The sequence below is a fragment of the Hydra vulgaris genome, chromosome 02 (genome assembly GCF_038396675.1).
Source record: "Hydra vulgaris chromosome 02, alternate assembly HydraT2T_AEP".
NCBI classification, from domain to species: domain Eukaryota; kingdom Metazoa; phylum Cnidaria; class Hydrozoa; order Anthoathecata; family Hydridae; genus Hydra; species Hydra vulgaris.
Window position 1 is genome coordinate 53387399 of NC_088921.1, and position 14214 is coordinate 53401612.

Sequence of the window (14214 nt, forward strand, 5' to 3'; positions counted from 1 at the left end):
ATCGGTGTAAAATTGCTGTTTTTTTGATTTATTTATTTCTATTCAATTAATTCTTAAGTAAGATTTAAAAATTTTAACTATCAGATTTAAAAATGTCAGATTTAAATAAAGTGAAAAAAAACCTTTGGCCATAGAGAATCAGGAACATACAATCTTGAACATGCAGAACACTTTTGACCACTATATTCAAATGCAGAACGAATTGTGCCATAAACAACACTATCTGTAAAGAGACAACACACAATATAAATACATTCAAAAGAAAATGTTTTCAAGAAAAGAAAGTTTTTAATTAAAATTTTGTAACTCCATAAATGTTTGTAATTTCATAAATGTTGGTAATTTCATAAATGTTGGTAATTTGGCATTTTTGCACTAGTCATAAGGTTAAACTGATACTACATTAAAGTAGGTAAGGTTCTTTAGCTGTGATGAATGTAACATACCTAAAAGAAAAAAAAGTCTGATACAAGATGCTAATAAAAATGACATTGTAACCTTTCTAATAGTAGAACAGAATAAAAAAATTTATATCAACAAAACACGTTAAAATCTAGATGTGGAGTAGTTTTAACTCTTCCATAACGTCGTATTCAAATAAGAAAATAACATTATAGATATTTGTCAAAACCACACAAGTGTGGTACCATGAACATTCAATGTTTAGAAAAACATATATATTAACCTATGTCAGCAGTTTTGTGAACAAAATGAAAATTCTTTCCACCACATTCTAAAAAAATTTAGTTTAAAGTTATGTATTTAGTCCATGAGTGAAAAAAATTGTTGTTTATAAAAGTAGTCAATAATACATATTAAGTTATGCTCATAATTTTAGCTCCTGTATCTTTAGGTAAAAGAAAAACAAATTTCCAAAATCAAAATTTTTGAGGAGTTTACGGGTAGGAACAGGAAATAATACTACAAGTGCAAGTCAAACACTTCAATGCAAAAATATATTTAAATGTAAAAAATATTTACTCAATATATTTATTTATGTCTTTAAAAGTTAAATTATGTCAGCTGCATACTTAAAAGTGCTGCATACTTAAAAGTACTGCATAGTAAATTAAATTAAATTTGACGCCACATTAAAAAATTATTTAGTCTTTTATTCATTTAAATATCATTAAAATAAACAATTTTTTTTATAGAAAAAATTTTCAATGAAATTTATGTTGTTTGTAAAAATAATATTTCCTTATTTTAAAAAACGTATACTTCCTATTTATTTCTTAAAACATTTATAACATTATTGTCTTATGTCCCCCACAATTTTTTTTTAATGAGGGGACAATTGTTTATGGGTGAATTTCTTAACAGCCTTGATGTTCATTCTATGATCAATCTAAAAAATTCATGATAAAGAAAAAATCATTTTTTTCCATAAATTTGTTATTCAAAGTTTATTATTATTTAAATTAAAGACAAATAAATTCTCTAAAATAATTATTAAAAGTAAAATTTAATAATTTAGTAATAAATAAAAAAATTTTTTTACAAAAAAAAAATTTCACAGTTGCAGTAAAAAAGTTTTTTTACAACAATTACATTGTATTAATCTGGCAAATCATAAAACTGGGTGAAGAAAATTTAGTCATCGCAATAATTTAGATCTTCCTATATTTACGAATGGTAATGTACTTGATGAGTCATCCACTTTTCATCTTCTAGGATTAACTCTTACTTCCAATCTTTCTTGGAAACCATATATCAAATCTGTTGCAAAATAAGCACCTGCTTAGGTGCTAATTTTGCATCTTTTTATCGAGCTCGACAGTTTCTTACTTTGGATTTTATTCTCTATCTCTATAAATCTCAAATCCAGCCTTGTATGGAATACTGTTGCCATATCTGGGGCGGATCTTCTAATGATGCCCTTTTTCTTGCAAAATTAGCATCTGCTAAGGTTGGATCTCTTTACTGAGCTCAACACTTTCTTACTTCAAATTCTATTCTCTATCTCTATAAATCTCAAATCTGGCCTTGTATGGAATACTGTTGCCATATCTGGGGCAGATCTTCTAATGATGGCCTTTCTTTTTTAAACAAGGTGCAAAAATGCACTGTAAACTTCGTTGAACCCGCACTCGCAGCCAACCTCCAACCTTTATCACATCGTCGTAATGTTGCTTCTCTTTCTCTTTTCTACAAATACTATAATGGGCACTGCTCTAAAGAGCTAGCGTCTCTTGTGCCATCTAATAAAATTCATTCTCGTGTTACTCGTCATTCTATTAAGTCTCATCCTTTTTTTATGACTGTTTCTAGGTGCTCCAAAAACTCTTATTCATCTAGTTTTTTCCCTCGAACATCAGTTCTTTGGAATTTGCTTCCTTCATCTTGCTTTCCTGATTCATATAATTTGCAATCCTTTAAGTCGTCTGTCAATCATTATCTTGCTCTATTCATTATCTTCATCTTTTCTCTTCCAGTAACTTCCAACTCTAATTAATGGTTGCTTGCAGCCTTGTTGGAAGATGTTTAAAAAAACAACAACAAAAAAAACTGACTCTCTGGGAAAATCTCTATTGGATCAAAACCAGGAAGAAAATCTACTCTAACATTTGCTCTGGAAAAAAAAACTTATCAATTATGCTAGCCAGAGGGCAGATTAAGGGGTTGGTTTTGGAAAGTCACAGTTCTTAAAGTATGCTGGGAAACTTGCTAGAAAGCATTAACTGAACTCCAAAAAGGGACTTCCAAGCAACCAGTAGTGGTCATTAATTAAGTGCAGGCATAGACATAGATTTACTCTGTGACAACTTGATTGAACAGCTTCAGTACAGTATCAGTGCATGGATAAAGTAAAAGTGTCAAAGTATTTAAGTGTCTTAAATAACATCATGGTGAAACATGGTTTGCATGGTAAACCAGAACCCATATGAAATATGGATGAAACTAGTCTACAACTTGATGTGAAACCAAGAAATGTGGTTGCACCAAAAGACACAAAAATACAGTTAAACAAAAATCGAAAGTCAACCACTGTAATTGCCTGTGTAGGCACCACCAGGAGCAAATTGGAGCTGGTCTAAAAGTAGTTGGACTAAACAGGGCCTAGCAAAGTTATGGTTTACCAAGACATTTTTGGAAAATATTAGCACACAACGTCCTCAGTTGCTGATTTTGTATGGGCACGGATCTTACAACTTTTTTGAGCTAATTGATATTGCTATCCAGAACTAAATACATATAATTGAAATACCTTCACACACATCAAATTGGCTTCAACCATGCGATCGCACCTTATTCAAGCCAATGAAAGATTATTTGAAAGATTGATGGGTTAATTTCTAGGAGTTATTATGTTCAAATTTTGCAGGTATATTTGCTTCCGCATGGGAAAAAAGCAATGTCTCCAAAAATATTTTATCTGAGTTCAGGTTGTTTGGAATCCATTCGATTCCATGGCTATTCCAAGTGATGCATACTTGCCTAACTATCTACACTCAGTTGAAAATATTTTAACTATTTCAATCTCTGATGTCATTTCTAATAATACTATAGAGTAACTTTTACTGAATACTATATTGTATTATTTGTTCAAAATTCCATTTTGTTACCTCATAATATTTTGAAGTTCTTGAATAGAATAGCTTTAAAATAATTAAAATTAACACAATAAATTGGGTTTAATCTTAACACTAATCAACACTAATCAAGATCCATGGTGTTTGGCATTTCTATGCTCCAAAAGTCAAGCATTTGGAGCCTACAAATTAAGTAACAAGACTTTATCTTGTACACCTGTATATAATGTTGTCCAGTGGGCAAGATTAAGTTCAAGTGGGCGAGGTTCAGAGCTTTTGACACCCTATACAGTTTTTAATGGTAATGTGAAACCTTCTTATAAAAGTTATAACAGTTTGCACAGTTTTGTAGCTGAAAGACTTAGCAATCTAATTATGTATAATGCTGTGGTGTAAGTCTATAAACAGCCTGTTTGCAGCAATTTTAGAGAGGATGTGGGCAAGGTTTGATTAAATTACCCTAAACATATGTGAGTGTGTATGTCTGTATGTATGTATGTATGTATGTATGTATGTATGTATGTATGTATGTATGTATGTATATATATATATATATATATATATATATATATATGTATATATATATATTTATATATACAGACATATGTATTTGTATATATAAACATTACAACAAAATTTTCATAAATTCATTAAAAAAATTGCACTAAAGAAAAGTGTTCATTAAAGGTGAGAGCCACTCATATCATGTCATATCATATCATATCATATCATATCATATCATATATATATATATATATATATATATATATATATATATATATATATATATATATATATATATATATATATATATATATATATATATATTTATATATATATATATACATATATACATACATACATATATATATACATATGTATATATATACATATATATACATATACATATATATATATATATATATATTCATATCATATATATATATATATATACATATATATACATACATACATATATATATACATATGTATATAAATACATATGTATATATATATACATATATATATATACATATATATACATATACATATACATATATATATATATATATATATATATATATATATATATATATATATATATATATATATATATATATATATATATATATATATATATATATATATATATATATTATATACACACACATGTATATATAGCTTTTTTTCATATATTTTAAAGTTTTATACAAAAGCTTTGTAATAAAAAAGTAAATGTTAAACTAAACTTAAAAACAAAAATTTATACCTCCAACTAACTTAGGAAAGGTCCTAAAAATAATTACTTAAATGTAATTTTTTAAGTTCCTATATTACTAGAATAAACAATTTATATAAGTAAACCATTTAGTATACCTGTACTTGTCAATATTTTCACCAACCTCTTTCCATATAGACTTGAATGTTCTAAACATAAATGTTTGAAAAAAACTTTTCTTTGAATAATTGCTCTATTCATACCATTTATACACGGTTATGGTTTGTTGTTATGGTTAGAAAGACATTGAAGTATAACAATAGATTAATACTTTTTAAAAAGCATCCTAAGTATTTTGATAACTCACTCATTAAAACATAAAATCATAAAACATAAAATTATAACTAAAAAAAATTATAATGAACCAAATAACTACTAACTATATCTACTATTAATAATACTATGAACAACTACTATTAATTTAGCATTTTATTTATCATTTATTATACTATTATTTACATGTTATATTAAATATAAAAACATTTCTTACACATTTCTTAAATAATAATAAAACAATTTTCATACTTGTTTTCTTTGGCAATATCTTCTGTTTGGGTATATTTTTTTAGTACATCATTAAAAGATTTGTTTTACAATTAAAAAAAAAACTCTGGAATAAATATTAAAAATAGAAGACTCTACAGAAAAATATTAACAGACAATAACTGTATTTTATAAACCAACAAAATAGTTAATTTATAGTAAAAAATTGTAAATGAGTTATTCCATGCCAATGCCATTTCCATAATGGCTACCTAAAAAACCATTTGCAAATATAAAAAGTTGATGTTTGATTAGTCATTATACAAAATCTGCAATTTAAGATGTGAAAAGACATATTTTTTTAGTTTCTATATATGGTAGACTCCCAAATTTTTAGAAATTTACTGATACAATTCAGTAAAGAAATTATAGACTTCTAAAAATGACTGTGGCTAAAACTTAGGAAAATGTGCTTCCACTTCAAACCAATGATAACCTAGGATCAACACTGGTTTTAATAAGATTTTTTTTTTCTTCTAATTTAATAGACTTTATTAGTGGTTTCAGAAAAAAAAAATAGTGGGGAAGTTACAAAATCAGAACAATCAAAATTGTCCGAAATGCATTAAAAACAATAAAAATAAAGTTACTTTAGTTTGTATTATATATCGTAATACAAAGTATGTATGAAGTTAAAAGTATTTCATAATCAGTACAAACTCAGTTTTTAAATAGCCCTAGGTCTTACCTGCCCTACCCCCATCCCCTGTCCATATACTTTTAATATTTAACATGCATATTTTTGCCCAAAACTTAGAAAACAATTGTAATTGAACACTTTTCCTTACACAGTGTGTCTAGTTTTATGTCTGATGTATGAAGTGCCTTTATGCCCACCACTATACAACATACACATATAAAAACTGTGAATTTCAGTTTTTAATGTTAGACAGTAAAAAGTAGCCTATTAGGTAAAAAATAAAAAGAAAGACTTTTAATCTAATTGACCTATAATTAATATCAAATTTTGTAATATTTTCCCAATACATTGACTATTCTACTCCTCGCCATTGATTTGACTTAATTATCATGTTCAAATTTAGATTACAACTTATACCAAGTTATAAGAGTTATTTGACTTTTCAACACAATGCACAAGTTGATTATGTAATAAAGAATATTATTATGTAATATAAAAACAAAATAAAAACAATAAATCTTTCAAAATTTTTTTTGCTAAAAAACTATGTTTTAAAAACAAATAAATCAAATTTATAATAATTTTGCTATGTAGTTATTTATCTATGTTATTTAATTATGTTACTTATGCTATTGTACAAATGAGGAGTGAACTTGCAAAACCAGATAATAAACTTTTTTTTCATTCTGAGATAATGGCAGAAAATATTTTCCAGTAAATCGAATGGCTAAAAATTAAAAAATCAAAAGCTAAACAAAAGATATCATTAAAAGAATGTTTTAAAAGACAAAAATTTGAAAATCGTGCTCTTTTGATCTTATTTTATTACAAAATGAAAAAACCTTTTATCTGGTTTTGCATGTCAATTATTTTTTTAATCTGGTTTTGATCAGAAATTTATTTCTAACTGGTTTTCAAAAAAGCTTTATGAAGTCAACTTGACTAGTGACGATTTTAAAAATCAATATAATTGTGCAAAACGCCCCTCTGCCTAAGAAAATAAGTAGTTTTAATGTTTGATACTTTTATAGGATTGATGATGTTAAAACTCTATTGTAACTGTTTAAGTATAGCTTTTGTGATTTTAATGAATATTTTTGTATATGGTTTTTTTCTTAAATAATGTCCTCCATTTTTATAAAACGTTTTTAAAACAGAATGCTGATTAGATAAAATTTTTGTCTTATTTTGCATCAACAATAATTTTTTTTATCTGGTTTTGCACGGACAGAATAATTAAATTGTTAATTTAAAATGTTAATTTAATGTAATTAAAATAGTTGCTTTTAAATTTAATTTTTATTTGTAAAGATGTAGGAATATTATTATTACAAAAAAACACTGCTAAGTCTTTTTTTTTAAAGTGAATTATCTGGTTTTACAAGTCCACTCCTCAAATGTAATAATTCAGTTTTTTCTTGAGCTGATAGTTCATAGGATCTACAAGTTGTTTATTGAACTTTTAAAGATGAAATTTTGCATAAAATGTGCGTTATTGGAACCCAGCAAATATCTTCTTTATGCAACCAAGTAAAAGTGTTTAACGAAACAGACTGCTTCATGAACTTAATAAGAACATCTTGATTTTCTTCAGATATTTCCACAATATTGCCTAAAAACCATTTTACATCATAAACTCATGCAATATTAATTCCTGGTGAAAAAGAAGCAAGTGGAACCATATGCTGCATTTTAGAAACATTTACATTAGTATAGATATTGTCATAATGATTGTGGTATAAAACAATGGTGGTTTCGTGTTACAGGAACTGTTAAACAAGTTGCATTACGTTCTTCTAACTTAAACTTTATGCAATGTAATACAATTGTATTATTTGAAATGTATTGAGAATGAATTCCTTTTATATTTTGTGTACACCAATCATACATTTTTTAGGTGAATTGATAGGATCTGTTAGTGATTTTAAACTGGCCCTAGCTACAAGTCTTTAGACAGAGCCCCTAACGCCATCACAAGCACTCTTTCCATGTGATGTAGCAAAAATATGTCATTCTGCAGATACTTTATGATCTAGTTCATGGTGATATTAGTTAGATATATTTTTGAAATTTTTGTATTGCGAACCTGCACCATCACTAAAATAAATGCAATGGTTTAAGTAAGACATCAACTCTTTATTACTTCATAAATAAAACAATAAAATGAGTTTGTATCGTGTTGCAAATGATCTGAAATGATACAAACACTTTTACATTTTTTACATATTTTCTTCCATTTAGTAAGTAACAAAAGGATGCAATGTTGCTTGACTGTTGTTCTAATGGAAACCTCGTACTGCATACTAATAAAAGTCATTTTTAAAAATATTGTCTTTTACCAGCAACTTGGATTGAGACATACTGTTTCATACCTGGACACATTTGAGATTATTCATCTGATTGGTAAAACTCATGAACTTGATTTTTTACTTTCTCACTAATAGATCTTCTTTCTTTTTTAGATGGTTCTGATTTATGTCATGCATTTGTTTCAAATACCTTGAAGCTTTTATCATTCTTAGGGAAGCAGAAAAATAGTTTTGTGTATAATTAATGTTCCAACTCTCAGGAACCAAAGTCAGTAATTTAAGCTATTTTAATTTTGAAGAACATCAAACTTAGCTTTAATTAATTTTATTAACGAGTCCAAGTCTTGTTTACTCTCGCAACACAGCTTTTTTTTTTTTCATCCTCTATTAAATCTGGAGAAACTCCTAAAACAATTACTAGTTTCTTTTGGGTTGCAGTATGGATTTTGTTCATTTTTCTTTTTGTATAGCTTGTATAGCTATTATTTGACCTTTATGAGCTACTAGTTTTAGAAGTGAACAACCAAGACTATTAATGCTTGAATTAAAGTTTTCATTTAAAATGTTAGTCTAATTAAAATCATTATGTTGACAAATATCGCTTCCGTAATCTACTTTGTTATTAAAATTTTTTTTTTTTTTTTAAACATCTTTGCTTCCAACAAGGCTGCAAGCAACCACTAATTAGAGTTGGAAGTTACTGGAAAAGAAAAGATGAAGATTGTAGAGCAAGATAATGATTGACAGACAACTTAAAGGATTGCAAATTACATATGAATCAGGAAAACAAGATAAAGGAAGCAAATTCCAAAGAACTAATGTTCGAGAAAAAAAACTAGACGAATAAGCGTTTTTGGACCACTTAGGAACAGTCACAGAAAAAGGATGAGACTTAATTGAATGATGAGTAACACAAGAATGAATTTTAGTAGATGGCACAAGAGACGCTAGCTCTTTAGAGCAGTACCCATTATAGTATTTGTAGAAAAGAGAAAGAGAAGCATCATTACAACGATATGATAATGTTTGGAGGTTGGCTGCAAGAGCAGGTCCAACTATGTTTACAATCCATTTTTACACCTTGTCTAAAAGAGAAAGGGCATCATTTGAAGATCCGCCCCAGATATGGCAACAGTATTCCATACAAGGATGGATTTGAGATTTATAGAGATAGAGAATAGAATCCAGAGTAAGAAAATGTCGAGCTTGATAAAGAGATGCAACCTTAGCAGATGCTAATTTTGCAACAGATTTGATATATGGTTTCCAAGAAAGATTGGAAGTAAGAGTTAATCCTAGAAGATGAAGAGTAGACGACTCATCGAGTGCATTACTGTTCATTAATATTGGAAGATCTAAATTATTGTGATAACAATTGGCTGAAAGTATTGTAATCTTGAAAATGTTTTATCTGAATTAAAGTTCACCAGCCACTGTGAGGCACATGCTGTAGCAGAAGTGAGACCTATATCAAGCTCAAATGCCCCCTCCAAGCAATAAGAGAGTGTTGGCTTCTTATCACGACAAGAATAAATGGTAGTATCATCAGCGAACAATCCTACCTTAGATGTGAGAATATCTGAAAGATCGTTAATGTAAATTAAAAAGAGTATAGGATCAAGGATTGAACCTTGAGGAACCCCTGAAATTACAGAATAAGAAGAAGAGTACTGTCCATCGAGGACAACTTTTATACTATAATTGGAAAGGAAGGATTCAATGATCTTAAAGATGTTACCAGATACACTGTAAGAAGAAAGCTTATAGAGAAGACCAGCATGCAGGATAAAGAATGCACGATAAAACCTCTCGGTTATTACTGTTAGCAAATCAGCTATAGAACGAGAAGATTGAAATCCATTACAATATTTTTTGACATTCTGCGCAAAGCTCATGATCAGGTAAATCAAACTCCTTTGCAACATCTATACTGATTACTCTGATTGATTTTAAAAAGTAACAAAATGATAAAACATTAAATAAGCCATTATCTTTTAAAAAATTAATCAATTTTTTTAAAATACTTTTTAATTCTAGTTTGTGTTTGTTAAATGGATCACAACAAAAGCTTCAGCCGTACGAAGTCTCAAATATATCCAAGTAGACCTTTTCATGGTGATTACAAATAGTTTGAATATGATTTACTTAACATTGCAAGTGCGCAAATTCTTGATCTTTTACTGTTAATTCCTCAAAACCTTTAATTTTTTTCATTTTGGTAAATTTTACTTTATGACAATCTTTATTTAATGCTTTTCCAATGCAACATTTAGTTAGATCTAACAATGCACTTGCCAATTATTTTTAATTACTACCTAAAAAGATTTAGTTAAATACAAGTTTTGAAACTAAAGTTTCCCTAAGGCACAGCAAATAAATAAGAAATGATAAATTTTATATACAAAATATGTGTCTTTTATGTCACAGCTTTTGAATGTGTATGTTGAATTATTTGTTTGTGTATATAGACACTTCATGCATCAGACATACTTTATATAAGTTCTGGGCAAAAATGTGTATGTTAAAAAGTATATGGATGGGGTAGGGGGTAAGGGCAGGTTAGATCTAGGGCTATTTAAAAACCGAGTTTAATTCAGGCCTAATTAAAGACTTGTTTTTAGTAGTGATTATGAAATACTTTAAAATTCATACATACATTTTGTATTACAATATATAATACAAACTAAAGTACATAACTTTATTTTTATTGTTTTTAATACATTTTGGACAATTTTGACTGTTCTGATTTTGTAACTTCCCCATAAGTACCCACAATTTTTTTTTTCTGAAATCACTGTAATAAAGTCTATTAAATTAGAAGAAAAAAAAAACTTATATCAAAGTAAGTCTAGAGTTGTATACAATAAAAAAAACTTGAAGGTTTTATAAAATTTTATTTTTAAAATATAAAGCTTCAAAGTATGAACAGAACATGTTTTTACTACAGAAGTTTTTATTTTTGGAAAAATTAGAAATTTCAAATAACCATATCTCTTGATCCACAAAAGATTTTATGCTGAAATTTTCAGGAACGGAAGCTTTTATTCCTTCTCGTCGGTTCCAAGTCAAGCATCTTCTACTCCATGGTTTTCACCCTCTTGTGCAGCTGCTATATCTAATCTTAACTAATTTTTTTTATCTTTTTCAAAAGAACAACGCTCTTGAAAACAACCAGCTATTTATTATTGCAAGAAATTGATGTAAAAAGGTGCTGTAAGATGATAAGCGCCATTATTCTCAGTTCACTTAACCTTGTAATTTATCTCAGAAGTTAATTTCTAGAAACTTTTGAAAAATCTTCAACAGTGTTGTTAACAATGGGAAGGTCAATCTTACCATCTCTCATTTGTGGGACTGATCTTATTACCTCTCCGAAGGATAAGGGAGAACTATTTGCAAAGAACTTTTCTTCTAATTCAACTCTCAAATCTTACGGCCATTCTCTTCCTTCCATTCAAATGAAACAGATTAACCCATTATTAGACATTCAAATTACTTTAGGTTCCATTGCTAAAGTCATATCTTGGTTAAAGAATTCTTATCATAGTCTTACAAAATTGTAGAAACTCTTTTCCAGAACTCTTTTCTTTTTTTTTTTTCTTTTTTTCTCTCTAAACTGTTTTTTTTTTTCTTTCTTTAAACTGTTAAGTGCAAGTACTTATCAATCACTAAGTCACTAGTTTAAGTTTTTGCTGAGTCACTAAGTTTTTGCCTGTTGGAAAATGGCATCTGTTGTTTCAATTTTCAAAAACTCTGGTGAACATTCTAAACCATATATAAATTTGATTGCTAAATTAGCACCTGCTAAAGTTGCTTCTCTTTATCGTGCTTGCCATTTTCTCTCTACAATCTCTTATCCCTGTATGGAATACTGTTGTCATATTTGGGCTGGTTCTTCCTATGACACCTTTCTCTTCTAGACAAAATCCAATAATGCATTGTAAATATAGTTGGATTCTATCTGCTAAGCTTGAGCTTCTTTCCCATAGTTGTAAAGTTGTATCTCTTTCTCTTTTCAACAAATACTATAATGGAAGCTGTTCAAAGAAACTATCGTCTTTAGTTCCAACTACTAAAACTTAATCTGCCTTGCCTTGTCATTCAGTAAAGTCATTCTTTTACTGTATCTGTCCCTGCATGTTCTAAAAACTCTTATGTCAAGTTTTTTTCCCCACACTTTACATTTTGGAACTCTCTCCTATCTTCATGTTTTCCTGACTCATACAGCCTCCAACTTTTAAAGTCTTCTGTCAACCAATTCCTTGCTCTATAACTCTATTTTTTTTCTTCTCGTAAATTTAAACTTAATAGTGGTTGCTTGAAGCCTTGTTGGAAGTGAATTAAAAAAAAAAAAAAAAAGGTTGATTGAAAAAGATGAAAAAGATGCAGAGCTTCATAGAGCACAAAATTATTCAATTAAAGAAATCCAATATATAATAGACAATAACTCAAAACTAGAAAATCCCTGCTTCCCATGTCACTTCCAGTGTATTAAGCGCACAGTAAAGTTTTTTTTTATTTAAAAAAGGACTTTCACTTTATTTTGAGTAGTTGCTATCAAAATATTCAAGAAAAACTGCATTAAATTTCTATTTCAACTTAAAATTTGACTAAACACTATTTAATGACTGAGTTAACCAATTAATAGCCATGCTTTTTAATGGAAAACTAAATATTGATTAAGTATTAATTAAACCAAACATTGATAAACTAACTTACATATCTAAAACACATTTACCACATTGATTTTTTTTAAATAAACATTAAAATTACTCAGTAGAAACTAACTCGTGTATAAGTACCCACCTGCAAATGATTAAAATAACTTATAAAGAAATAAATTATTTTTAAAACTATAAATCTACCAAATTGTAGTATCTTGGCATGCATAAGATTATTTAGAATTTCTGTCAAATACACATTAGTAGTAGATGGTTACTCAGATCCCCACATAAATATATATGTTAGGTAGAACAAATTTTATTATAATATATAAAATATATATCAAGAATTTAATTGCAGAAAAAAGTCTAAAGTATTTTTTAATTCTTACAGCATTAACATGTAGATATGTGTGTGTGTGTGTAATATATATATATATATATATATATATATATATATATATATATATATATATATATATATATATATATCTATTTATATATATATATATATATATATATATATATATATATCTATTTATATATATATCTGTTTATATATATATATCTATTTATATATATATATATATCTATATATATATATCTATATATATATATATATATATATATATATATATATATATATATATATATATATATATATATATATATATATATATATATATATATATATATATATCTATTCGTATATATATATCTATTCATATATATATATATATATCTGTTTATATATATATATATATATATATATATATATATATATATATATATATATATATATATATATATATATATATATATATATATTATAGTTTAATATTATAAACTTTATTATTATTGTTATTAAATTAAGTTTATAGTAATAATAAAAAAAATTGTAGTAAGAAAATAAAATAAAAATAATAAAAACAGATGCGGTAGTAACAAAAAGATTCTACAAATAGAATTGAAAAACATGAAGATTGAACAATACATTGAATAGATTGAATAGGATTAATTTATCATTATTTGCTTTTATAGCCTTTGTTTAAAACCATAAGAATACTAAAAACAATTAAAACAATTCTCAATTAATTTTTTAGTCAAATAAAAGTATTACTTGGAACTTCCAGTAAATGTGATTCCAGCAAGCTCGGGATGGTTTGTAATCACTTTGCCAAAAGTTGGACCATCAGATGGAATAAACTGTATCACTCCTTAAAAGTATAAAAAAATGTATTATTATATT

The 14214-nt window shown here is 27.1% G+C and overlaps 1 protein-coding gene across 1 annotated transcript in view; it reads right to left on the bottom strand.

The window, feature by feature from the left end:
- LOC101240826 (delta-1-pyrroline-5-carboxylate dehydrogenase, mitochondrial) overlaps positions 1-14214 on the bottom strand; it is a 75573-nt gene that overhangs the window by 17864 nt on the left and 43495 nt on the right. The window contains exons 8-12 of the mRNA XM_065791366.1: positions 14086-14182; positions 4911-4961; positions 4804-4826; positions 686-733; positions 123-223 (exon numbers count right to left, since the gene is read on the bottom strand). Coding sequence (XP_065647438.1) covers positions 123-223; positions 686-733; positions 4804-4826; positions 4911-4961; positions 14086-14182 — 320 coding nt within the window. The remainder of the gene's footprint in view (positions 1-122; positions 224-685; positions 734-4803; positions 4827-4910; positions 4962-14085; positions 14183-14214) is intronic.